The sequence below is a fragment of the Bombus pascuorum genome, chromosome 13, assembly GCF_905332965.1.
Source record: "Bombus pascuorum chromosome 13, iyBomPasc1.1, whole genome shotgun sequence".
NCBI classification, from domain to species: domain Eukaryota; kingdom Metazoa; phylum Arthropoda; class Insecta; order Hymenoptera; family Apidae; genus Bombus; species Bombus pascuorum.
In genome coordinates this window covers 8368793-8395523 of record NC_083500.1, presented here as the reverse complement: position 1 = coordinate 8395523, position 26731 = coordinate 8368793, and the positions used below count along the sequence as shown (strand labels likewise).

At 41.1% G+C, this 26731-nt stretch overlaps 2 protein-coding genes across 5 annotated transcripts in view; one reads left to right on the top strand and one right to left on the bottom strand.

Moving 5' to 3' along the window:
• The window catches only part of LOC132913708 (uncharacterized), a 162398-nt gene that overhangs the window by 77969 nt on the left and 57698 nt on the right, over window positions 1–26731 (top strand). For 2 of the 4 annotated variants that reach the window (XM_060972223.1, XM_060972222.1), the window contains exons 2-4: window positions 13469–13536; window positions 14572–15014; window positions 16064–16352. In XM_060972223.1, the coding sequence (XP_060828206.1) occupies window positions 13506–13536; window positions 14572–15014; window positions 16064–16352 (763 nt within the window). In that variant the 5' untranslated portion in view covers window positions 13469–13505. Of the gene's footprint in view, window positions 1–13468; window positions 13537–14468; window positions 15015–16063; window positions 16353–26731 lie in introns of all 4 variants that reach the window. The other 2 variants (XM_060972224.1, XM_060972221.1) reach the window with 1 other exon arrangement.
• Window positions 1–26731, bottom strand: part of LOC132913737 (proteasome subunit beta type-3) — a 341911-nt gene that overhangs the window by 267982 nt on the left and 47198 nt on the right. The gene's annotated exons all lie outside the window — the stretch shown is intronic.

Genomic DNA, 26731 nt, shown 5'->3' with positions numbered 1-26731 from the left:
AGCAAGTGTACTGGAACGAGGTTAACGGTATCGACCAATAATTCAGAAAACTCGTGCTCGGATGAGCCGTGTCCGAAAGGAGAGCAAATTTTTCCATTATTCATTAGCCGTGGACGAGCGTTACATCTCGATTGGTTTCTTGTCGGTCGCGCTATTAGGAATCAATCAAGCCTTCGGGATCGTCGATGCTCTTCTCGACTGACAGGCAGCCTAAAACATCTGGTAAGAACGTAACGCAGCGATCTCCAGGACATCTATCCGACTCCTCCCTCTTCGATTCCTCCATAATCTTTCGTTTACGCGATATATTTCATCTCCTTGATCATGCAAAAACGATCGGCCGAGGTGATTTCAGACAAAGTTGTTCTTATTGCTTGTTTGTTCAATAGTAGAAAGAAAAAAAGAAAGGAGTCGATGAAACAAAATGACGACGGTCCGCGATATTCTTTTTGAATATCTGTTTGAGCGCCGATAATAGATTATCGAGAAACACCTGCTTCTCTTCCTCCTTCAAAGACGACAGCGTTTGGAATTGATTACGACAGGCCACGTCCTGTAAAATTCTCTTCGAGTTTCATCAAAGATCGTAACACTTCGACACTCTGTTCCTTGTATTTTGCTATCAGCTTCGTAATAAAGCGACGAGAGCTTTCGAAAAAATAATGTTCGTTGTAAACTAATGGATAATTAATCAATAGTCGTCGAACGACAATCATAAACGAGCGTTTACATTTCAGATGAAAACGAAACAAGATGTTCGCGGATAAATGGCCGATCTTACATGGCGTCTAGCGTCTTCTAGCGACTCGCGTATTTGGTAAAACCGTTTCTCTTCGTGCCGGTTTGATTTTTGCGAGTTACACGGCACAGAACTCATAGAGAGAAAGAAAGAGAGAGAGAGAGAAAGACAGAGCAGACAGCAAACGTGTATCGTACGTTCCCATCTTTTCCATGTTTCATTGGCGTTCATCAGCCTCGAACACCAATTAGAGGCAGCCTGTAAACGTTACACTTGCCAAGCGAAACGATTGGCGCTTCCAGCGGGGTCTCTTTTTATGGACGAAACGTCTCCTCGGCTGAAGAAACGCGCGGAGCCTGAATGCTCGCTTTCTTCGGCAACTCGCAACACGATCGTTTTCTTCACCAGAGATTCCCTGGTGTCGGACCGACTATATTTCAGCTCGTCGGGTGCCACGACTCTGTGCAACTCCGATCGAATAACCAACGCTTGCGACTTTTCATCGAAATCTTCAGCACTGAGATTCATTGCATTGCAGATTCATAAAACTTGCAAATGTCGACTTTATTTTCTCGACACTGCTAGGTGTATAATTTTACAAGAACGATTCTTTACGGAATAGAAATAACTAGAAATTGGAAGAGTAGTTCGAGGAATCCTTGGAATTGTCATATCGCGACCGAGATGAAAAGACAATTGGTTTTTCCACAGTCGTTGAAAGATGAATTGGAAAAATAAGACGATGTCAAAGAACTGTATTTCTCGTGCGGAAGAAAAGTTCTCCTTCGTTACGAATTGAAAGAAACACAAACCAAGGTTTGATAGAGTGATGCAAAGAATCGTCACAAGTTATATCGCAACAGAAAATTGATTCTTACACGATTGTTAAAGAGCAGATTCGAAGAAATCTTCCTTTCAGAGAAAAATCATTTTTAACGCAAAGGGTATTCCTTCTTCGCAGAATGTAAAGAATTCGAATCGTGGATTGATCGAATAATCGAAGGAATTATTGAAGGTGGCATCGCAATAGAGGTAAAAAGTATAAAGGATTGGTCCCCCTACGGTTGCCAGGAGTCCGGATTATACAAGTCGCCCCGTACTTGCGCATTAAAATCCTTGGAACGAAATATTACGCATCCCCGATAGTCCGCCCCTTCTTTGCTCGTTACCAGCAATATGGCCCCCCTCTTTTTAGTGGAAGCTACCCCGAATCGAGCGAGACCAGACCAGTCCGTGCCACTATAAATCTCGGAAGTTTTAATGCCTTGCAGCCTGCACGCTCGTCCCTTCTCTTCACCGACTGCCTCTTTTCTCTTCCCCCTTCTTCTTCTCATCATACTCTCTCCCTCCCTCCTATACCCTTTCCGTGGATTCGATCCACGAATTCATCCAGAACCCCGCCACCCCTTCCGTCCTATTTGCATATGCGCATAATAGCAAATGCAGAGCTACCCTTTACTATTAATTTTATAAAATCATTCAACCCGCTTTCTCCATCCCCCGTTTCGTCTTCTTGCCTTTTTTTCTTTCTTTGTGTGTGCACGCGTGTGTGTGTGTGTTCAATTTCATCCTCTTTCCCTTTCTTCCTTTCTTGATGTGTCGCGGGTTCCTCTATACTCCGTACCCTCGGGACCCTCCTTATTTAAATAACGGATTTTCGAAATCTCGTTTTCGGACAGATCACAGGGGTCGCGACGGCTGCGCCAGCACGTGTGAGCATATTTCGCATGGGCCGTCAGCGTTCATCCACGCATCGAATTTTCCATTCAACAGTTTCCTTTTCGTTTCTTTGTTTCGCGCAGAAGAGAGGGAAATTAGTTATTCGTTCTGTGTACCAGCATTTATGGGTTATGATCTCATTCTTAATGTATCTATATTTCATATACGTGTCATCGTATATAAATTGATCTACTCTTCGAATTTTCCGTTCATTAGATTCCTTCTATTCTGCTTCCTTTGTTTAGAGCAGAGAGGAAACTTAGATACAGATATCTGCAGATAATCTTAGTTTCACGTTCGATATTTTTATCATTCGCGCGCGATCATCGATCCCACGCATCTTCTTTCTATTATTCAGCGTTTAATTGTAGAGCAGAAGAGAATTAATGATTCCCCATCTACGGAAATTCATGAATTTTGGTTTCATTCTTGACGCGCCTGTGTTCGACAGCGCAGCTGCCAAAGTTGGTCCACCGGATTGAATTTCCCATTAACAACTTATCAACTTTCTCCCATTTTTCTCCTATTACTAAAAAAAAAATTATTATCGAGAGGATTATATTATAAAAAAAATTACTCGTTTTATTTACGAAAGTTACTTTCGTTCTTCCCGCGTTGATATTTCGTGCGGAAGTTTCTTAGGTTCAACAATGTATCAAATTTTCCATTCACCGCGACCAGCTTCTTATCTTCCTTCTTTTGTTTAAAGAACAGAGGATAATGAGTTATTTGTTTAGTCTAGAAATCCTGGCTCGATTCGTGTACGTAGAGATTTTTGCTCGAAGAATATCGAAAGTTTGTATACCTGGAGGATCATAAAACGACTCTCGTGGGAGGTAGAAACGGCCAAGCCTTCCCTGTCCGCACGTTCCCCGGTCCATCCATCGATTAATTACCCGGCGCTCACTCGTTAATTAGCCTTGAAGGCCCGCGACGTGCATCGTCCATGCAGAAATCGAATCGTCGGTCACGATAACAACGCCTCCATTAAACGCGAATAATTGAAACCCGAAAAAAGGCGGGCCTCTGTGTTGAAGTCGTGAAACCGGTCAATTTTCACGTCTTTTTACACCAGGCTCGTTAAATCGAAACATCTACATTCCTTTCGTGAACAAACAAATCAGATATACATACACACACATATATATACAAAATTATTTCTATAGAAATATAGTAGTGAAGTATCGTAGAATTATTTGAGCCGAGTAATCAAGCTAATTTGCCTTGTAATTCGCTAAATCTATTTACGTACAATTTTTAAGCGATCTACATTTTCAAACCGGCTTGGATTGGTTCGTTGGTAGTATGATAAACAGAGAAACACATCGTGTATTTACATCTAACAGCTACGTGGATATAATTCCACTCGTGAAAAGCACAAAAGTTTCTTTAACGTTTTAATATTCTCAGTTGTAATTATGATAATTCAGTAGTGTGGATACGTCACTTTATTCCTGGAAATTATTCTATCACAGAGTTAGTTCTTATGTAACGCCAGCCCGCTGAAGCAAACAATTGCTGAATCTGAAATTACATTACATTACATTAAAATATCAGTTACATACAGTTACATTAAAATATCAATGTTGTCTCATGATATAGCTACGACAAGTTTAATTACCGCATGCGAAGTTGATGAAGATCAAATTTTAAGACTAATGGTGCCGCGCGATATAAAACAAGCATACAAAGTTGCAGATTGAATTTTAACGTGTCTTAAGAGGTTGAATCTCGGCTTGGCTCGAATAACCCCAGTTCCAGTGTACGGAGGTCAAAGAGAGAGAGAGAGAGAGAGAGAGATGTGGAAGTCGCGTTTTTCCGCGCGAGCAGCGAAGCCATTAAGACGTTTTAGCGTGTTTCGTGAAACGAAGAAGAGTGAAGGGAAAAAAGAAATAGAAAGAAGAAGAAAGAGTAGGAGGATAGAAGGTGATTCCCTCTGGTCCTCGTTGGGTCTACTTAGAGCCGATAGAGGCGGCCTAACTACCGTAACCGTATCCAGGTCTAAATAGTTGGAGTTACGCTAAGTAGCCCTAACCAGATTAGTAAGTCGTTGCGTGCTCTATTTTTAACGGCGCGCCGCCGGCATTCGAGGCGTTTTACGTGGAACACAGAGAGAGCAGCAGAAGAGAATGCTGAACCAGAACAGCGTGAAAGCGAGAAAGAAATAAAGAGAAGGATGTAAAAGCTGGTCAGATAAAAAGCCAGCTGAAGCTGAGATAGAAAAGGACGAACATAGGGAACCGAGTAGTAGAAGAGGAAGGGCCTTCGTAGCTTTATCCTAATCCCCGTAAACGAGACACGTCCTCTTCGAAGCGTTTGCCCTTGTTTCCTGCCCCCATCTAGTCTTCTTCTCTTTGCCATCGCGTTTCGCTAGCTCCCGACGGGTTTTGTTCGAACCACGATCATTTGCATAGAGATTACCGACGCACGAGTTATGTTATAATGGCATGTACGTAGTTCCATCCAGTTTTCTAAGATTTCTTTCAATTTCCATCCTCATTACCGTTTCCATTCGCCCGATTCGTTTCGCTTTCCGTTCCACAACTAATTTTACAGTCGCGGTTTCTTACAGTTAGGACAACGGTGTTTTTTTTTCTTAATACATTCGCAATGCAGTGTATATGTTTACTCGAACGAAATAAACTCAATTTATTTGAATAATATTTTTCTTTATAAATGTTTGAATAGGCGAACATCTGTTGACTCTTTCTACTTGCCTGGATGTGAACTCTTATTTTATGAACGAAAAGTCGCGAGTAGTGGGAGAATTAATGCATTCGAGTTACATGTACAAACTACTTGTTCCACTGCAATTTCATAGAGAATAAAGTTCCAAGTATTAGGAAATTTAGAAAGCACGAAATGTGCAGAGCACGGGAAAACGTACAGAGGTTTCACCTTCTTAATTTTATTCATAGAAAACATGAATATTCACAGATAACAATTTTACTTGAGCGAGGTGTTGAGCGAATTTGTTGAGCGAGTAACCGTGTCTTATCTTCCATTCTTTAGAATTATGGTATCCTTGGACTATTAGTCCAAGATTCACAGATGGCAATCACAGATTCTTAAAAGGCATTGCTTCCGTATTTTTCCTGCTTCTTATGCTGTTATTAAGTATGCCAAATGTCTCGCGTTCTCCATTTTTTATTTTCCTTATTCATTGAATATTTCATTTTTTATTCCATACGTAATCGTAGAGTCTCGGTTTCTGGTCTTGTTTAATTCACAAGTAGTAGTAATTACGATTTCTTAAGAAATAAAATTCCTTCTCTATTTTTCCTGTTTCTTAACGTCGTCGCTATAATGACCTAATGATCTAGTTATAAGTATAACAATCAGGAAAACGAATAAACATTTCTTTCATTTTTTCTACTCGTTGTATATTTTCTGTTTTCTATTTCTTCTATCCTACCAATTTTAAAGTCTCAGATCCTCGCAGTATTCGATTCACAAGTACCATTCATAGTTTCCTGAAAGATTTCCTTTGTATTTCCCCTGTTGCTATTCGATAGTCGTATAGCGTTTTCAAAATATTAGAACATTCGTGTGCGTATGTCGCTAGAGTTCGATATGCAAGTGGCTCTTATATTTTATCAACGCAACTTCCTCTATATTTCCCGTATTTCTCGCGTGATTATTAATTAGGTCGCGACATGAACGAGTAAACGAAGTGAATCTCTCCCTCCCACGGCGCGGCTCGATGTCAGTAATTCTTTTGACATCGTCGAAATCCAAATATTGGAGGCAAACATCGTTCTCTCTCCCGGTGCGGCGGCGGCGGCGGCGGTGGCGCTGCGAATTTATTTGCACGCCGCTCGAACCGTTTAAACGTTCCTCCACTTGTCGTATACCCTCTCTCTTTCTTTCCTTCTCTCTCCCTTTCTTCCTCTCTGTCGCTCGGCTATACGGTAGAGAAAAGCGAGAAGAAGAGGAGGGAACAAGCCGTTAGGCAGCTCGCGCGCGCGTGGAAGGGACCACGGGGCGAGACGGAGAGGAATTTTATTTCCGCTCACATTAATTTCAACGACGCAGAAGACGGTCGCCACAAGGCGCAGCTTGAAATTACGAATATTATGACTTCAACCAGTTCTCAGAATTCTATGTTTTTCATTCTTTAATCTCGGCCTCCTCGTGTTTCACACCATATCTTATGAACACACTCGCCCTCTTTCTAGCCCGGTAGCTCGTCGTCTCGTTTCTCTTCCCCGAGTTTCTCGCAAGAGAAGAAGCATGGTTGGTGTTCTCTCGTCGTCTTCACGATCCACCTAATCGTGCGCGCACGTGAATCGTCTCCGCGAAGTCGAGAGAATAGTTAGAAAACGATTGTTGCACTTGCTGGCCGCTTCTACGTGCCTTCCGTTGTTTTACCACGCGCGTCCCTGTCCGAGACGCGGTTCCGACTGCTTCGAATACCGTTTGAACTGGTTGAGGTAATGGAGAGATGATTGATGTCAGCAGTTTAGCGATATGGTTAGCTTTGAACTGCTATTCGCCGGTACAGTGACTTTAAAAACTGTTCAGTTTGAAACAGATAGGCAAGTGTTTCTAGGGCCAGATGCTTTTATCTTGTAGGACCAGAACACAGAGGTTCGGGCCGATTCGAGAATTCTTTGTCGTTTCTAGGGTACGAGTATCGAAGCGCAACGAGATCTTAAGCCTGCAATCCTCGAATTTTTATGTCTGGATCATCATCTTGGTAAACAAGAGAATATTTAATGTCTTAAGACCTGTAATTAAAAAAAATTGCAAAAGGTCACATCCTACAACGATTAAATATGATTAATGAATTCGTCATGGATCTGAGTCACATGATGTGCAGCAACATAAATATACAAAATACAGGACTCCTTACAATGTTAAATAAACAAACCAAATCTCTATCTATGTCTTTGTCTTTCAATTATTTTCATAAAAGTGTAAATTCGTATAAATATCCACTCTATAATAGCAAGTGTACGATCCACATCGAACGAGAGTAATCGGAAAGTCGAGTTCACGACGACCAAATTCGAAAGAGTAATTTTACGCCAAGCATACTGATACTCGAAAGCAATGTCAAAAAAAAGTAAAGTCTCAGGAAAACAATTACACGCGGACCAGAGGCAAACGTCGTTTTCCCGAACGATCGAGACCCACTCGAGGAAATACGTCGGAGAGATAAGCAACGCTTATTTTAAGGCTTTAAGTCGCTGGCGAATTTGAATAATCTACCGGTATTCCAGCAGACACTTGAAAAGCCACGAGGCCCGTCCAGCCCCCAGGCCTGGCAACATTACATTCAAGTGTTTGACGAACGAACGCGTTACGTCGCCTGCTTTTTTGTTTTCCTGCTTCTGGTATCGGCATCAGCGTCGAGCTATGTCGAGTGTAGCCACCACTCTCACGACTCTGCTACTGTCTCTTCTGGCTTCCCTCGTACACGCGTTGCCAGAATTCGTGATCGCTCCTCTCTGCTACAGTGTCTTTTAGACCATCGATTTTCAATCGCTTTTTCTACCAGACAAAATTCTCGACAAAAAGTATATCGTAAATAGATATATTACAGTTTATTCCAGCAGGACATTCACAGCTATCGTTGTTTTTTGGTCGCCGTTATTTTTTCGTTTAACGATCGAAGGGAAAAGAGGTCGACGCCCCTCGTTAGATAGTTGCGTATCGCATGTTTCAAAAATATACCAGTTACGGTATATTATTGATTATGGTAATTTCTGTGCAAGAAAAAGTAGAAAAAAATCGATAAGCATCGATCGACAGTTTCGACGGTAAAATTTTAAAAATTGCGAAATGTGGTGTTAATCGCATTTGGCCTGTGAACGATTCGTCGCTACTGAATTCGAGCAAAGCGGAGGAAAAGCTATGGCGTTCGTTCGCTTTAGCTTGAACGCACCTTGAACGATCTTGTTGCACGCGAACGTTGACCTTCGATCGAATTCCCTCGGGATCAGAACGCCCAGTGGCCTGTTTCTACTCAATTTTTCTTCGCTACGATATATGGAGTCTCTGGTCTGTTGAGTCTGTTAGACGCAGTTTCTTGTACAGATTCCAAGGGTAGTGGCGGTGATCTGCTCGCTCGACGAGATGATTTACTGGGAAACTGGCAACGATGGTTACGCTCCGAGTAATTTATTACGAATATTACAATCTTCAGACAGATATGAATATCTCTAGAGATAACTGATTAAGTCCACTTTTTGTGGATTTCTCAATTTCATTAACCAAGTACGTAATTAGTCTTCCGTAGGTAAATTGGATGGTTTGTATCCAAACCTAAATTCCTCACCTCCAAAGAATCGTACAAAGTTTTCGAACGCTTCTTAATATTTCTATAAGATTAGGCAACAGCTTAAAAAAAAAAACAGCTTAAAAAGAGATTGAAACGTGAAGTTTCGTTTGTGCCTTCAGCGATGTAATTAGTGCTCGATGTTTGATGAATCGATGAATGAATGATGAATCTTTTATTTGTCATAGAGAGACGCCACGAATGATCATAAGTTTCAGAGTTCTCGAAAGAATGATATTTGTAATCGTTGCTGTTTGTCTATATCTATCCCAATTCGTAGAGCTTAGCATAAAGAAAGAGTAATTTTTCAAAATTCGATGGAACATTTCTCTGTATTTTAACGAATGGAATTGGTCAACGTAACTTTTCTTCTTTTCGATCTTCTTGGAATAATTGAAAAAATTCCAACTATATCTGCTATTGGCAAAAAGACGGGTTAATTGATAGAAAATTCTAACTTAAGTAATAAAGTTTATCTCGTAAATGACAGCGTATAAAAACCAGAATCCCGAAGAAACACTATTCCCGAGTTGTTTCCTCAAGTGTGACAACGTTCATTAAGGATTCTAGGTTTCAAGTTTTGCCTCGGCGAAAGAAAAGGAAGGAGCAAGTCCTAGGAAAATGTCTCAATATCCATGGAGCATCGCGAGCCAGCCCCAACCGGCTCTTCCATTCGCGGTAACCAGCCTGAATTCATCATCGTCGAGGCGTAACGCGCGAATCGTTTGCTCGACTTTTTTTTTCCTAATCACCCCCCAGTCCACGCGCGCGTGCGTCTTCCATTCAAATTGAATCATTAGGAGCTCAGTCGTGGCTTTTTGCAGCCGTTCGCGAATAATAGTCCGAGGAATTTCAAGGTTTCCCGCCGTGGACACTTTCCGACTTTTATTCTCGATGGATTCGAGACCGGCACCCCAAGAATCTAGGCCAACGAACCAGGAATTTCTCTTTCCTCGAAAGAAGAGACGCAGCAGACAATGAGTTCTCAGGCGAAATTCCTTCCATGTTTATAGATTATCGAAAAGAAATTTTGAAATCCTTTTGTTAATGTTTTGAGTTCCTTTTATTAATTAACAGCGATCTAGCTATTCTTTGTTTTGATCATTTTTCTTCTATAGCTTTTGCTTATTCAAATAAGACTAAAACATAAAGATTTAAGAATCACGTCAGACTTGGGCTTAGTTAATTTCAATTCCAACGTTGCTTTAACACGTTGACTGCCACGCGAATTTTCCGTATCTTGTCTTGGGAACCGCGGTAGATTAAAAAAGATAAAAAAAAAAAAAAAAACACCAGGACATTTCATTATTGCCAAATATTCCATTGCATAATAGCGTTTATAATAATAATAATAATTTATCCGATCTACACCCCGCAGCCAAGAAACGCGAATTTTCTATTTTTATTATTTTTCTAACCACGTACTTCGCTCATCCTTCCTTCGCTCTTACGCCATCCTTAGCCTAGTTATTACACGGCGACACTATACGCTACAAGTAAATACTATATTGCATTTTCCCACACCTTCTGCAACAATATCATGTGAAACATTGGACCGTGTACCTTCTTTGAACCATTTTACCAGCGTTAACGTGTTAGCAGCGCGCAAGGGTAGAAAAATGGAAGGATTTCACGGAGAAGAGAAAAGATGTACCTTGCGCAGCGACGACAAAGACACTCGGATCCCATTGTTCAGGGTCGATCGCGCTGCACTCCGATTCGACGGCCCGGTTCTACGTACGTACATGTGCAAACAGGGTGATAATGTATTCAAGGTCCGCCCCGTTGGCGATGGTGGGGGTGAAACGGGGCGGCCCGCTCGCTATACGTACTGTAACAGATGTTAATTATCCCTTCTGTGTATAGTCAGCAAAAAAAGAGCCTGGTCTCTCGCTCGGACATATCGTCCACTCGTGTTACATCCCCGTTGAGAATGCCTCTTGTATCCACGCTTCGAACAGACTCACGTGGCCCGCCTAGTACGCACGCTCCAATCGCGTTCAACTTCCGCCGTGCCCACTAGGGAAATTCACCTTAGATGGAATTATTTTTGTTCAGTCGACTAGAACACAATACCTTCCACGTGTACTGGTTTTTCGGCTAATCCGAAAGTCCTGAATAGTTCGTTAGATTTTGATTGGCCGTTGGATTTTGGCCATTTACAGTCTGCGCACGAAGATAATTTTTATTTGACCCGGTATCGACGCGATGTTTGTTTAGTTCATTTCTTCAAATAATCAATGACGTTCAAACATTTCAAGCATCGCGTCATTTATGTCGAAGAAACGGAGATAAGATACCCTTTCCTTAATCACGAAACCAGTTTCGTCGTCCAGGGGTTAATTGGACGAGAATGCGTAAGAAAGTCGAGAAAGGAGAATCGCGAATGCCGTTTAAAGCAGACCGCAAATACCTGAATCTGATGCGAATAAAAGGTCATTCAAATTAAACGTTCTAATAAACGAGATCTCGTTTTATGTGCATAAATTATTGAAATTATATAAAGTATTGTAGGAGTAAGAAATCGTAGGTAGAGGGAAATATCGGTGAGAATCGTTGACGAATTTACTTACTGTACGCTGGTGGCAAAAGTGCCAGAAGCCACCACGACGCCAACAAATATAGTTCGTGAACTGCTTGCGTACCGTTCGCGAATAGTAACGTGGGTCCAGCATCAGGGTTGAGTTTGTCAGTGAACAAGTAGATCAAGAATGACAGCTCGTGTCTTGTCCCGTAAGTCTACGGTAGAATGGAAGATGTTCTTGTCGCGGAGGGCAAGATGGAATTTCGGAGCGACCACGTCGGGGGAAAATGGTTTCTTGTGGCGCAGCTGAACGGTCGCGTTGCCATATTCGTCGGGGATCTTTAATGGGGCAGTTTTAGTGCGGAAATAAATAACCGATAATGAACCAGGCAAAAACGGAACTAACGATTTTCAGGCCGAATTAGGCAGCGAGCCATGGATGCCTCCGGCGGAGTCATCCAAATCGATTGAGAGAGCTAACTGGTAATCAACAGCCTGAAATAAATGATTAACGAATGATGAAACGAGAAGAACGACTGCCACAGCTAATTCAATTCCTGCAAACAAGTTTGTTGGCTTTTAATTGCTTCCACATTAACAATTCCATGTAATAATTGAGATCGAGATAGTGAATTGAAAATATCTATATATCACACCACCTCTATTGCATCGCAGATCACAGAATTATCTACCACGTTAATAGACTACGTTTCGGCTCGTGAAACAAATTTCTTTCGTATCCCTGTGAGGTTTGTACGTGATCGTTAATTACGAATATTTCACCCTTCATAGATAAACTGGGTCGTTCATATTTTTCTGAATATAACTTCAAAATATCATTTCGTATTACGTGCATTCCGTATATTTGCGTATCTCCAAGTTTCCCGTAAATGCCTACCGTCTCTGCTATATTAACCAACCCTTTCTAAGTTAAATGCTCGATGATTTCTTCTTTCAATGGAAATAAAAATTTAGCGGAAAGAATGTTCAAGGGTGAAATTACGCTTGACTCGTGAACTATCCAGTTTCCAATTGCTCAAGTTCCACGAATCGGCGGTCGCCAGTGATCGACGGCTAATTCGAAAGGAGCATCGAGACGCTACGAAAATGGACGCGGTTTCACCAACGTAGAAACGAATTGTCCCTCGTTTCATGTTATCGCAGGCCCGTCTACTCGGCTGACCGAGCAGCGCTCGTATATCAGCGTAGCTTTTGTTACGGCGACGTGCCTTTGTTTTCGCCTTGTTCTCGCGTCTCGTTCCAGTGGTGCGAACGTGGACGGGTTCTTGGTTCGGCACTCGGCAGCCTGTAACAGGCCCGGGCAATACACAGGGGTTTCGCTGAACTTGCTTTAACCCACTTTCGCACTGACACAGAAATAGATAACCGAGACGTGTCGGGGAATTCTTTCCACGTTCCGACGATTGTGTCAGCTGTGCCGGGAACCACGGTTCCTTATTCTAATTGGTAGTTTATTAACCAAATTTAGGGGAAACATCGACTCGCGGTAGAAACTGAAAATATCAACCCTTTGCAGTGTAAGCCACGTTTAACATTTTGCGTGGTTCGTATTCTGTTTCTTGATGGATTTGTATTCGATCGAATTTTTCATAGGTTGTTGCAAACAAATTTTTTTTTTGTTAATTACTGATAATGCAAATAGATTTCTTTGAAAAATATCACTTCTCAGAAATGAACTGATAAAACTATGTGTTGGACTATCAAATATATCGGATTATTGGATTGCATCTGTAAGACATGAGAGCGAGGATGATTAATTTAAGAAAGATTGGTGATTAACAAAAATAAAAGCTACATAAAATAAACATGTAATTTCCTTAACCACTAGAATCGCGAAATCAGTGAAAATACTTGCTATCAGATTCTTCGCTTCCGCAATTACCTGAGAAACACGCAAGTGTTTTTGATAATATTAATAAGACAGAAGTACGATCACATTGCTTCAATTCCAATTAACTGTATACATATAACATACACGTACAGGTTAAAGCGTTCATTTGCTTGCATCATCAAAATATCAAATGACGAAACACCATCGTGATGAAAACTATGCGATATATCAGAATTCTATTATGCATTGTCAAATTCAGTTCAATTCAAAGCAAGAAAAATTAGTTTGATTAAACCATCCAGGTGTAAAATACAAATGAAAATGACGTTTGGTCGTGTTTTTCTGTTTCAGAATGCATTGAAGAGCCGGCCGATTGAGGAGATTCGAGATGTCCGCCGTAACCAGCCCGTATGGCCCCAGTAAGACACTCCCTTTTGCTAATGTATCACCGCACAGCAACCCCTCGTTACGATACTTTAGCGAGGAAACGTAGCCAGCCTTGCAATTGCGTCATGCGCCGTCCCGTTTGATCGAATCGTAATAGCCGCGCTCGGCTCCTTCAACGATTCCAAGAACGTTCAATTAACGGACCGGTTGAATTCTAATTAATGTTAAAAATTCATTCGCGACAAGCGGGCAGAACGGCCTTCGCGTTGCGCTGCAACATACTTCGCGTCCTCCAGTTAAACATCGTCCGATTCGAGATTCGCAAGTAACATTCGTAATTAACGAATTGGTCCTTTGAATTCCACCCTTTGTATCTGTTCGATCGGAAAAATATTCAATCTTCTATTGGATTAAACAGAGAAGTAGAATAAAGCATCGAGAATTCGATTAATAAGACCGATTAGGATTAAAACGATTAAAACGAAATATACATCGAGTATCGGATATAACAGTTAGATTCGTCGCGCTTCAGCACACCTGTGTCCAGTTAGAGATCGCTCGATTCGCGATTTGTAAATAACTTTTGGTCCTTCGAACTGCTTCCTGTTCGATGAGACCGATCGTGGCAACGGGGTCTGGATTCGCCCTAAAGCAAATCGATTCCCCCAATCGTGTGTCTCTCGGATTACAAAAATCGAATCTTCTACTGAACAAAGATTGCAATTTTCACTGGATCAGAAGTAAATCTCTCTGATCATAAAGATATTCGATCTTTCACTGGACCAAAATCAAAAAGTAATTTATAATAAATAGAAGCTATAATAATTCGCCAAACGAGGATGATTAAAAAGAATTAAAGAAACGAAAGATCAATTGTGAGCTAAGATTCCTTGCTTTCCCGGGTCCGTGGACCCAATATTCACCCCTGTATCAGTTTCTGACGCTCCGGTTACTTTCCCATCAGCGGAGAGTCGAGTGTGAGCTAAGATTCCTCGCTTTTCCCGGGTCGAAGGACCCGGAGTCTGCACCTGCCTCGGTGTCTGATGCCCCGGTTCCTTTCTCATCAGCGGAGATGCTTTCCGACTCGGTGTACAACTACGCAACGACCCGGCGGGGGACCGCCGATCAGGACAGCGACTCCCAGTACGAGGGCCAGGCCCAGCTGCAGATCACTAGCATCCAAAAGCCGCGTAACAAGCGCAAGAACTTCAAGCCGATAAGCAGCCGGATGGTGGAAGTGTCCGATGAATCTGAAAAGGAGGACGATGAGTTGGAAACGTTGGAGGAGAGTTCCAGCGAGATATTGGAATACGAGAGGAAGACGATGCTGTTGCCAGCGGAGGATAGATCGAAGCAAAGGCTGAACAACAACGAGGTCAGCCCCATGGATCTGTCCGTTGCTACCAGGCCACCATCTTCCGAGGCTGACGATGACAGTGGGGATTCACTTAGGCATAAGTTCATCCTGGAACAGCTCAGATCTCAGAAACTTTACTCCCCTGGTACCGAGGTAAGCATCTTCGTCTATGGTGTTTCTTGTTTAATACATACGCTGTTCCTCAAAATTTGGCTATTCATATTTTATGCGTATCGGTGACAGGTCTTTCGTATCTACTCTACGCTTAAGACACATTTTGGTAACGGGAAAACGTTAGCTGAGGGGAAAATGATACGAAGAACGCAGCAGGCTTAAAAGCGAAATTGACTTGACTCTACTTTTCATTGATTAAGTACACGATTAACAGTGAATTATCAAGAAACAAATGATTTTCACGAGTTCGTTCATGAAGATGACTAAGTAATGGTAAACTTAGAAAACAGCGTTTCTAACGTTATTCTATTTTTTAATTTACGGAATTGATCAATGTGACTGCTGTGCTTTTCATGAAGCATATCAAGACTTTATTTAGACAAGATGTTTATTCAAATTCATATTTTTATAATCATAGCTAAAGAAATGGAACCTAAATAAAGGATTTGTTTCATTCGTTGAACACGTATGAACAAATATCTAATTTTGAATATTTTCACATCTGAAAATTTCTCATAATTAAAAAAGCATTCATACAGTCTAGGAATATTTTCTATTCAATTAATAATGTTCCAATTCCTTGCCAAAGGAAGGGGATAAAATAAAACGAAGAAGAAAAAAACAAAGTAGGATGTAAAATACTAATTTAAACAACCTGAAATTAAGTAACCTTACATTAAAACACAACCTGTTATATGTGTTATTATCAGCGGTACTAATTAAGGGTTAGAAACTAATTACATATAATATTCAGAGCGTGAGATAAATTTCTGTTCAAGTGCCATTTCCTTAGCTGCATTATTAACCGTTTATATAATACGCGCGCAACGGAATATTTTGTGTTTACTTTTACAACGCTTATCGGCGTGCAACGGGAAAATTTCGATGCAACGTCAAACGTTATGACGACTTCCAGTGGTGTCTAGCGTGCTTGGTGGAATCGCACGTCGGTTAACACGCACAAAATAACTTGCATAAGAATTCATTCGCGTCATTTCATTCACGTGGCGTGTATCGATCGTCCACAGGCCAGAAGTCCGAACTCAGAATCGTCGGAGAAAAGTGGAAGCGGCGTTTTGGATACCGAATCGGGACGATTGGACGATACTCCGTTCGAGGATGATCGAGGGCAGGATGGTGACGGTGAGACCGAGTGCGAGGAGAGAAAACCCTTCGAAGGAATGAGGGAGTACGCTGAATCGACTATGCAAGAGTTGTTGGCGATTTACGGGCTGGCGGGAGGAGAATTGGCCAAGTCAGTGAGCAGACAGCTACCGCCGACCTTTCTGAACCCTCCGACTGGTCATCAGCCTCACGGTAAGTCTTCCTCCTGCTGATCTTGCTCTTTTAACTTACAATGTACAGTTAAAAAAAAAAAAGAAAAAAAAATAGGTTCTCTATGCATCTGTTATAGATATGAGATACGTGACTATATCAATTTTCCTAATGTCAGTGTAGCATTTGAATTTCTCGCAAGCCTATAGATATCTACGATCTGCTAACTAATCTCCGAATCAAATTTTTTGCATACCATTCGCATTATATTAGTACAATATATCATACACATTTCAATTTATTTATTATCGGTATACCATTTGAGTTTCCCATAAACGTATAAACATCCGCGAACTAACAAACGTCCTAATCGAATTACAACTGTAACTCCATCACAGGCCAAGCTCGTTATTTGCAAACGTCTCTCCGACCACGTACATTTATTTCTATCCAAGACTCACCTAGCGAGCAATTAGAAGTAAGCAGGTTAACAGTTGTTAACGACCGTCTTGCGAGAACAAACTAGAACTTGTCGTTCGCTGTACGAGCTTCAGCTAGAGGCTATTAACGCGTGGGCGGTGCTCGAAGCTGAAGAGAGAAAGAGAAAGAGAGAAAGAGAGGGAAAGGATAAAACGGTTGGATCCTCGATTTTCAAGGATCCCACGAAATACCATCGGTTTGGAAGAGCATCGATGGTGGTCGCGTCAGGTTCCACGAATCGTTATTATTCGCGGCAGGACTTCGCACTCTTCGCTGAAGAGAAATTAAAGGCGCTCTCGGTGTTCGACGAAATCGTTAGTCGAGGCAACTGTCGCACGTTGGACGATTGGTTGGCATCGAATTCGGGGTTGGGCTACGAACAATTGACAACTGTAACTGGCTGGCATTCGTGATCGTACTTGGCGGAAAATCAATTTTATTCAAACGCACGGTATTCACGACCTCGGCTCTTTTAACGTCGTTTTATCGCCAGTCAGAGAAAAAGAAAAACTCGGCGTTAACGTGAAATTAGCTTGGTCAGATTAATTCAACTATGGAGATTCATTGTTTCTGTTATCGTAACCGGGCTTATCGATTATACGACTGGTTATTCTCTCCGATAGATTCTTAAGTGAAACGAGGTTACCGCGAAACCACTCTGATCGATCGAGAAAGAATCGACTGCTTTTGTTATTAAACCGATCTCCTGCGCTATTATTTAGAAACTGATGATATTAACGAATTGACAAATTGAGAATTGTAGGGTGTAAACTTGTCTTGTATAATTTTACACCAAATAGGAGAACTTGTAAAATTTGTTTGTACAATTTTGTTGTCCGATAATCGAAGTTGGCGCAGTTCTTCTTTGGCTCACAACTTTGGGCATAATCTAAATAGCGCTTCTAATTCGAAATGACTCCATCTCGCTCTAATTGACAATATCTCCTTCTCAAAGATTCTTCTTCTTATTCCGACAACTTTGAACCTGATCTAAATAATTCGAATTTTAAATAGATCTTATCTTAGCAACTCGGTGCAGTTATGCAAGAGTGGTCTTTTCTTTTCATTATTTATAGTCGTATCAACCGGTTGAATGGAGAAGTCGCAATTATACTTACCATATAATTTAGAGCATTTTAGATAATTTAATGGCTCTCGTAGTATCGACTTACGATCTTTTAAATTGCCCTTTATAGTAGTTTTTATATTAAATTCCCGTATATGTATAGGCAGGATATTTCTTGCGCCGAAGAACGAGATGTTCTATTCTTAATAAAACGCTGAATACAATTTATTGCTTCAATTGTTCGAGAGATGTTCCCTCCGTTTGAAAAGAACGACGAGTAAAACAGTCACTCTGGTACGTGGTTCGTGTTCCATCCGTTCTGATTGTATTCAACTTTCTCAAGTCAAACGCTCCGATACCGAATGATGAAAGAATCGAAATGTTGGCGAAAGAAACCGTAGCAGCCGCTCCAGTTTCCTCGGCCGCTGAAAATTATTAGCAACGAGGGAAGTGACGACCGGCGTGCAGACTAGTTTTTAGATTAGACTGTACGTATGCACCAGAACAGAATGTGGCACTTACATATTGCCAGTGCATCGCATATGCGCGCACGTGAATATGCGATGGCTCTCGCAAGATGGCCGACTTATAACTCATAAAGTCGGTCGGACTGCGCGAACCGTTGACTGCCTCGCGATCGATGGATGCCTTTGAGATCAGCCAGCGTCATCGTTTCCCGTTGCCGCGCGTCTCGCGTGGGTTGACAGTCTCACGAATTCCTCGCGGTGTGTATTGTATGTACGCCTCGGCTTGACGCGCGAGCGAGCGAGTTGGAGCGCACGCGCGCGCGCCCTCGTCCACGCCGCAGACTAACGAGTCAATTTCGCTATTCTTCGTCCGGCTTTTGCCTCGAAGATACTAGCCGTCGAGTTTTTGAATTACCTTCTGCCAGAGCTGATTGATTCATAGCCGAAGTCCTTGCCAGATTAACGTCTTCCTGGCGAATTGAGTTTTCTTCATTCGCAAAGACGCAACTGGTTACTGCGTCTTCTTTGTATCAATGAAACGCCATCGGCATTTTTCTTGGTTAGATGGAAAATTGAAAGGCGCATAAATGTAGAGAATGCGGCTAATAGGAAAAAAGATACATGAAACATGCGACGTGAAATACTGTTTATAATATCTTCCATGATAGAAGAAATCTCCGCTTAGATTCTATTTCTGTAGTGATATTTTTCAAATTCTAAATTTGTATAAACTTCTGCAATCTATTATGTGATAGATACCACAATGCAATATTCCATCTATATACAATTTATTATCATTATGTATCTATGAGTACAAAAGCTCGATAATTAGATTATTTATATGAATGTATCAGTAATAGTTTGTTATAATGGTATAAATAATTAAATCTCGTTAGCTACTGCGTCCCCTTTCTATCCATGAAACACTACCAGCGTTTTCGTTGGTCAGTAGAATATGGATATTTTATAGATTTTTCATTGCACATATTTTTGAACATTACGTGAATTAATTCTTGTACTTTTAAATTCCCCTCAGACGCCTGAACATGTACAGTCTATCAATCACGAAATTTATTTAATAGATGACACGAGAAGAGTAGGTTAAAAGTGGCGTCGATTGTCGAATTCTAACACTTGGTGAAAATTCTTCGGCTATGACTCATCGTTTCAATGGTAAACCTTCCATCATAATATTCATACATTATGTAAGTTAATCTTACATCGATGTACTACATAGAAGGACTGTCCATTATTGGTCGATCGAGTATATCGTATATCGCGTCGATTGACTCTTTCTTTGTATCGTCCCATTGTCCCATCCGGTTTGAGAATAATCTTTCGTCGTATTCGATTAAATTCACGGTCCGTTGTACGACGCCATCCTGCCAATTACCAGAAAACTGACCGCGTGAAATCGAATGCGACATGCCTCGTAACTCGTCACCAGAGTGTGTTCCCTTCTCCTTCTCCTTTTCGTCAGGAATTGGGAATCTTTGCTGACACACATCTACTCTTATCCTTTCTTCTTGCTTGAGAATCTTCGAGAGTGTGGCAAATGGAAGCACTGTCACGCGTTATTTCTTCATCAAGAGCCGGTAACAAGATTAGAGATTGAGGATTAACCTCGAAGCAACAGAACCAACCTGTGAGAAAAAGAAGAGGAAAAGAAATTAATTTCTGTCGAGAAACTACGGTTGTCAGTCATCGTTCAAGAATATTCTCGGGAATTTGAATTTAAATAATTTAGCGAACGACCTAGAATCATTGAATTCGTTAGATTCAAATACCGGATGTTGTTTCGAGTGGCAGTTAGCGACGAAGATGGTATTGGCTGGTATCACGAACAGAGTAGATAAAACTAAAACACGAAGTTTCAGATTTGGTAATTCGATGATTACACTTAACCTATGCCTAATTGAAATTTAATTCAAAAGTAATTCTAATCTCACAAGTTTTCTATCTCTGTAAGCGTCTCTTCTAATGAACGAAACGTAAAACGATGAGGAGGACCACTTATTTGAATTTGACATTAAATACATATTTTTACTATTGTCCTAAATAACTGTCATAGTGTTAATTATGTTGTTGATTCTTTTATAAAGGCTGGTAGACGTATCACCTATTTCTTTTCCTATTTTCTACATATTTCATATTAAAATGTATCCGTCGACATACGTCAAGTGGCATGAAAATCAGAAAATCCATACTGTGCATTTATATTTTTCATTCGCTGTCTATCGAATTTCAGTTCGACCGGCCAATAGAAATTTATTAACGCGATTAATTAAAGATTAACGCGAAGAAGAATAGAAACTCGAAAGGATGTTCCTGGTAAAATAAGTAACAGGTTCACAGCGGTAAAACGATGTCAAGTTGCTTCAGTTAAGATAACTTGAATGATTCGAATGAAATTTGAAACGAGAACGAGCGTAACAGCGAAGGCGAGATCCGGCGAGAATCCCTTTGACTTTTCTTCATCTTCTTCGATGTTTCGTCTCCCACAAGTTTCGCCACCTACACACAGACACACGATGGAACAAAAGACTACCTCTTGCGTTGTATCTTAGGGATTGATACGGAAAAAATCGGGCATAATTTATCATGTAAAAGCGACTCGAACAGAAACCGCGTGTCGCCGCGGTGAATCGGCTTGCCGGTAGAGAGGCGAAGGAAAAAGGAACACCGTGGTTTCTTCTGCCTCTTCAGACGTCCGTCTTTTCTATGAACCTTGACGTTCCCTCGAATACACCGCGTATCCATTTCTTCCGTCAGGAATACATTAACCATTCACGTTAACCTAGAAAACGCGCGCAAGTTTACGTAATAATTCTAATAATTAGTTAGAGAAAAGATCCTTTGCTATCTCCGACGAAGAAAGAAAAAAAAACGGGGGAAAAAGTTCCCTCTCTGAAAGAACCGTGACGAGTTAAGTCGCGAGGCAAAGAACGATAAAGTGAACATCGACTATTGATCGATCTATAGATCGTTCCAACCTAAATACTTTGAGATATACGTATTAAATTATGACTATTCACCCCTGAAGTTGCATTATTTCTCTACTTTAATTCAGATATGGAGGGTTGAGCGATGTGAATTACAGTGAGTTCATCCACTTCCAAAATAACTGCAAGATTATTTTATTACGCTTCGTTAATTTCCTTCAAGCGCTATGAATCTCTCCCTAGATCGAAACTAAACAATTCGTCCACCCTAGTGGGATGGTTAACCTTACCACTCTCCTCGCTTGCTCTTCGCGTCTAAATGCCTTCGGCGATCTCCTCCTTTACGATTTCAAGATACTTTAAAGGCATGAAGCGTACGAGAAAGTAAGTAAAAAGTAAGATTTAGGTCTATTGAACGCCAGAACCAAATACTCGAGAACTGACCTGTACTTTAATAACATCTATCGAAATATAAAATTTATATCGAGTCATGTGGTCCAAAAGAGGATAGGACGGATGCTTCGTGCGTTTCAATAGCGAAATGAACGTGTTAAACCGGCATATTTATCGCACTATTTATTTCGGGGGTGCGTGAACGAACAACCAGCAACGGTTGAATCGTGTTAGAGGAGCGAAGCGGGCAGGGACGGGGTAATCCGGCGCGAAGAAAAGCAGAAAAGCCGCGTGTGCTGTTGCTGGTGCTAGTCTGAAGGCACAGTGGGGTAGAGGACAGCGATGCCTCCGTGAACCCATTAATCATTCCAGCCGGATAAAAGGCAGCAAGGATGAAAAGAGAAGACAGACAGTCGGACGGACGGCGAGCAAGGCATGCAGGCGGCCAAAGAGAGAGAGAGAGAGAAAGCTCTTCCTTTCGTTCCTTCTGTCGTTGTTTCGCTTCGATCGCCTTCTCTTCCTCCGCCACGGCCCCCGAAGGATCATTTTTTATTTTGCCTCTTTTCGAAATTCGTCGGACGCTTCTATTGTCGGGGCCCACGAGAGGAGAGAGAGAGAGAGAGACTCTCTCGGACGAGACTGAACCCGAGGTCCGACCAGCGCTCATTTCGACGGGGAGAAGATTCATTAACTGATAACGCGATTCTTTCTTCGGTCGTTCTGTTGTTGAAAATGATATCCCGCCACGAGAAGGCTTTTGGACACCTGTTGGGACACAATGTACTTAGGAGATTTTTATGCGCACCTTTTGGATTGCTGTTACTCGGGAAAATATACAACGAATGAAGTGGGAAGTGATTCATCGATGCGTAATACAGCGTTCTATATTTTGAATTCGTCAAAATTGAGAGACGCGTCGGATTGGTGTGTTGGACGATGGAATTGAGACTGCCACTTGACCAGTTTGGGAAGTTCCATTTGAGGTTGACAGAGTTTGGAACTTCGACAAGAGGTTTGTTCAGCGATGACGAAAGTTTGAAGTATACAACGTTTGTTGTACAGATGTCACGCTTTTGCTTTGAAGCCGATATACAACAAACGTAAATTGCTAGAGGAGGAATAGTATAGGAGAAGAAGCGTTAGCGTGCTAGCATTTGCATTAAATATTAATTATAATTAGACTTTGAACGTTACAATTTCACGAAGAAATGTGATCTGAATACACATTGGTCTCACCTACTATATATCATAGCTTGTTCTTTGCTTCAAATGTCTACAATTTGCATACACTCTGAACTATACGTTTCTATACTCCCTAATTTCTCGTAAAAACACTCAATTTACTCTAATTACGAACATACCGCACTAAGCGTATTAATGATCAGTCAGTTCGCTATTTAACAAAAATACTTTCAATCGACAATTTTCACTGAGAACTTTTCATTACGATCTTCCATTGACAACATTCGGTTAAGAACGTCCATTACGAACGAAACCCTTTCAGTTAAAAAAATATGTATAAAACACGATGAAATCCACCAGATGCGTAGAAGAACCGGAGAAAACTCGAAATCAGCTGGCTCGCTTTTCAACGAGCGTTACGAATCGCTTCCGATTTAATTCGAGACTCTGGTGGGCCCTGGATCAGCGGCATAAACGGAAGGGGGAGATCGTTCTGGTTACGAGCTTTTATGTCTCCACGTGTAGGCCACTTGAGCACGTAGGTAGAGTATGTACCGAGGAATAGCGCGATGTAGGTCTGCCACGAGATCGAAATCGGAGCTCCTTCTTCGTTGGGAGACAAAAGGGACCCTGGTCCGGATGACAGGAGGTGTCGAGAACCTTTGGGATCGGCGACCTGTTGAATCCCTTCACTCTCTCTCTTTCTCTCTTTCTCTCTCTTTTTCTCTCATAACCTTCAACGAATTCTGCATTATTGTGAAAGAAGAAAAAACGAACAGGAGAAGAGGGACCGTGCGCTTCTCGAGAGGCCGAAATACGTTAACCCTTATCTACCGTTTCACAAAGAAGGATTTCGGAATAATCGCGAGACTGTGCCCCGCGTGGCCCATTATTACCCCCACCACAGTCGAATTTAATTCGTTTGCCATGGCAAACTCGAATTATCGCGAGGATAGTTAACGTTAGTGTCGATAGTTCGACCGTAATTACTTGGCTGATTTTCTGCGAATTTTCCGAAGTATCATGGTCACCTGGAAGAGAGTAAAGGATATATTCTGTGGTGTTTCGCGTTGTTTAAATTAAGTTTGGAAACGATGAAATCACGTAGTGGAACTTTCCACGTTTGCAAACTGAGAAGGTTATTAACTGATCGCAATATGTACTGTGCATTCATGGCGAATTTAAAGACGCAAAAATTTGCAGAATGTGCACAATGTCTACAGAGTAAGGCATCCGTACAGTATTTCGTAGGTGGAACAAATCTTGATTCAGGTGATCCTGAAAATTTGTATTGCTCGTAATCACGTAGGAATTTGTATAAATGTTCACTATCTGTTCGTTAGATTCCTAGGTTCAGATAATGTGATTGAGTTTCTCAAGAGACATTTCTAACACGTTAATCGTTACGAAATACACGCGTGGCCCATTTTTGAACCCAACAAGAGAAGTGTTTCCATTATGCAAATTCATACTTTTTTACGCAATCTTAACACAAATATCCCACTATCATTGGAAATATAACATTATCCTGCTCTTATCTCTACTTATTTCTATTTATTTCCGCCTATACATATGTATACATTCTTGCACTTAAAAATTTCTAAATGCATATAAATCCGCAATCTATCTATCCCCAGTCAGAATCTACATTCCGTCTATTTCAACTTTCCAATCGCCAACATATATAACGATTACTAATATGATCAAACAGATATTAATACTCCAAAAGCTTGTTAGAAACATCGAATAATAAATCGATATATTAGCTTTGGTCGTGGAACAATCAATCATTCTTCCAAACGACGGGAAACAGTGACAAGTGCGGTCTAATGTGTTGGAATTTCAACGCGCGGTGAGTCGAAGGAAACCGGAGGAATTCACGAAGACGTCAACTGGAATCGCGGAACGTTTTATGGAAGCTTTTATGAAAGCCTTTACGAGCCACGTCCCGAACTAGGCCTGCTTCTGTTGAACACGTGAGGCCTTCCTTCTTGTATATACATTTGCATCTCCTGCTTTTCTTCGTTACGTGCTCGATAACATCCGCGATGTTTATGGAAAAATCGAAACGTTGCCAACGCGGAGGAGAGGAGCGCGTGTGATTCGTCTTCTGGTCGAGTCTATTGGTGATGTCCGCTTCCGGGTCAATTGAATCTTCTTTTTCTGTTCGTCAATTAAGTTCTGAGTCAGAGACTAAGAGAGAAAGAGGTCTTATTGAGGATGGTACGACCATTTCTAGTCGAATTGTTTTTCTGCTTGTGTTTCTCGTGAGAATTCTTGGTTTCGTGGAATTACAGTAGGATTCGGTAGATATCAAGCACTTCACAGTGTAATAAAACGACGATGAAGCGGCGGTTTGAGAATGAACGATTTCTTTATCGTCACGATTTCCTGCATTTCTGGCGTAATGAAATTTAACTCTTTGACGGTGTAATAAAACGACGAAGAATTGAGAATGGACGATTCAGAAAATAATTCTTTCTTTATCGTCAAGATTTCTCTTTTCTCTATTCCTGTGCTGTTTTGCGTAATAATTTGTTAACTAATAATATCAGTGAATCGACGAGGTTGCAAACTTCCCTTTTGTAATTTTACAATAATTCGTAAAATTTTGCCTACAAAATTACGTAGGAAATTTCATTCGTTTTAGCGTCAAATTTCTCGGTACTAACAACTCGACATTTCTGATTTCTCAAATTTCATTAACGATATTAGTCCAATTTTGCAATATCGTATAAGTATTACATACAAAAAAATACATACTTTCAGCTTACTTTACTTTACGTGAAAGAAATATTAAATAATCGTTCTATGTGTGACGAAATCCAAAATACGAATAGAACGATACTTGACGTTTCACTCGAATCGTTCTCGTTCTAACACGAGAGAATTGTTCGGAGATTAACCAAGCGATCAGTTGGTTTTATCTCAAGATCGTAGAGAATCGAGCAACTGTTCAATTTTCGTACTCTCTGGCCTATTTTAATTTTTGCGCGAGTATTTCGAGCGAACGAACAAAAGACGAAGGATGTAGAATTACCGCCAATTGTCCGACTTTTTGTCAAATTAACAACTTTCCATAAAACGAGGGAAAAAAGCGAGGGCCTCGCTGCCGTTCGTCCTCTTTTTCTCTAGCGAAATTAACACGATCATCGAGGTCAATGGGCGTTGAACGATGAAAGATGGAAACGAATATCAGACCGCGCCCGGGGTTTTTCACTCTCCACGATTCCCGCCTCTCCCGTTTTTCTCTTCTTTTTTTCTACTCCACCCGGCATCTTGTTTATTTTGCCCGTCATGTCAGTCCGCTGACACTCGGACATTCGTTTAAATTTAGAATTCAATGGGATCCTTTTTACCGGGGCGCACTTTGGTGCCATAACGGATTCCCTGGTTCCAGCATGGGGGAGATTATTTGTTTAATTCCGGTCCAGCGTCGATCACTCCTGCGTGTCTTCCTCTTCCTCCGACCTCACTCGAAACGCGATGTAAATATTTTTATTGCTTCTCCAGCGAATATTCTCTTCTTACACACTCGCTGTACATATCGTTGCATTCGTTTTGGGATTTTTAATAAAACACGATAATAATAAAAATATTATATGGTTGCATTTAACAAAACTACATTGACTTGGAACTCTCTGTAAATAATAATTGATGTATCTGGAACCAGAGATATTTTTCTGCTATTCAGAATAAATCGTGTTTGTATTACGTTGTACATATTTTCTCTTTCATATAATGTATACTACAAACCATATTCTTAACGAGTGTCATCTTTCAGCTTGTAGGTTATCGAATATAGAGAAAACAATTTGTGACATCTGTGTTTCTTTGCCTTCGATTTATTCCTATAGTTTGCTTAGCAATTAATTTTCATAACAATTATCT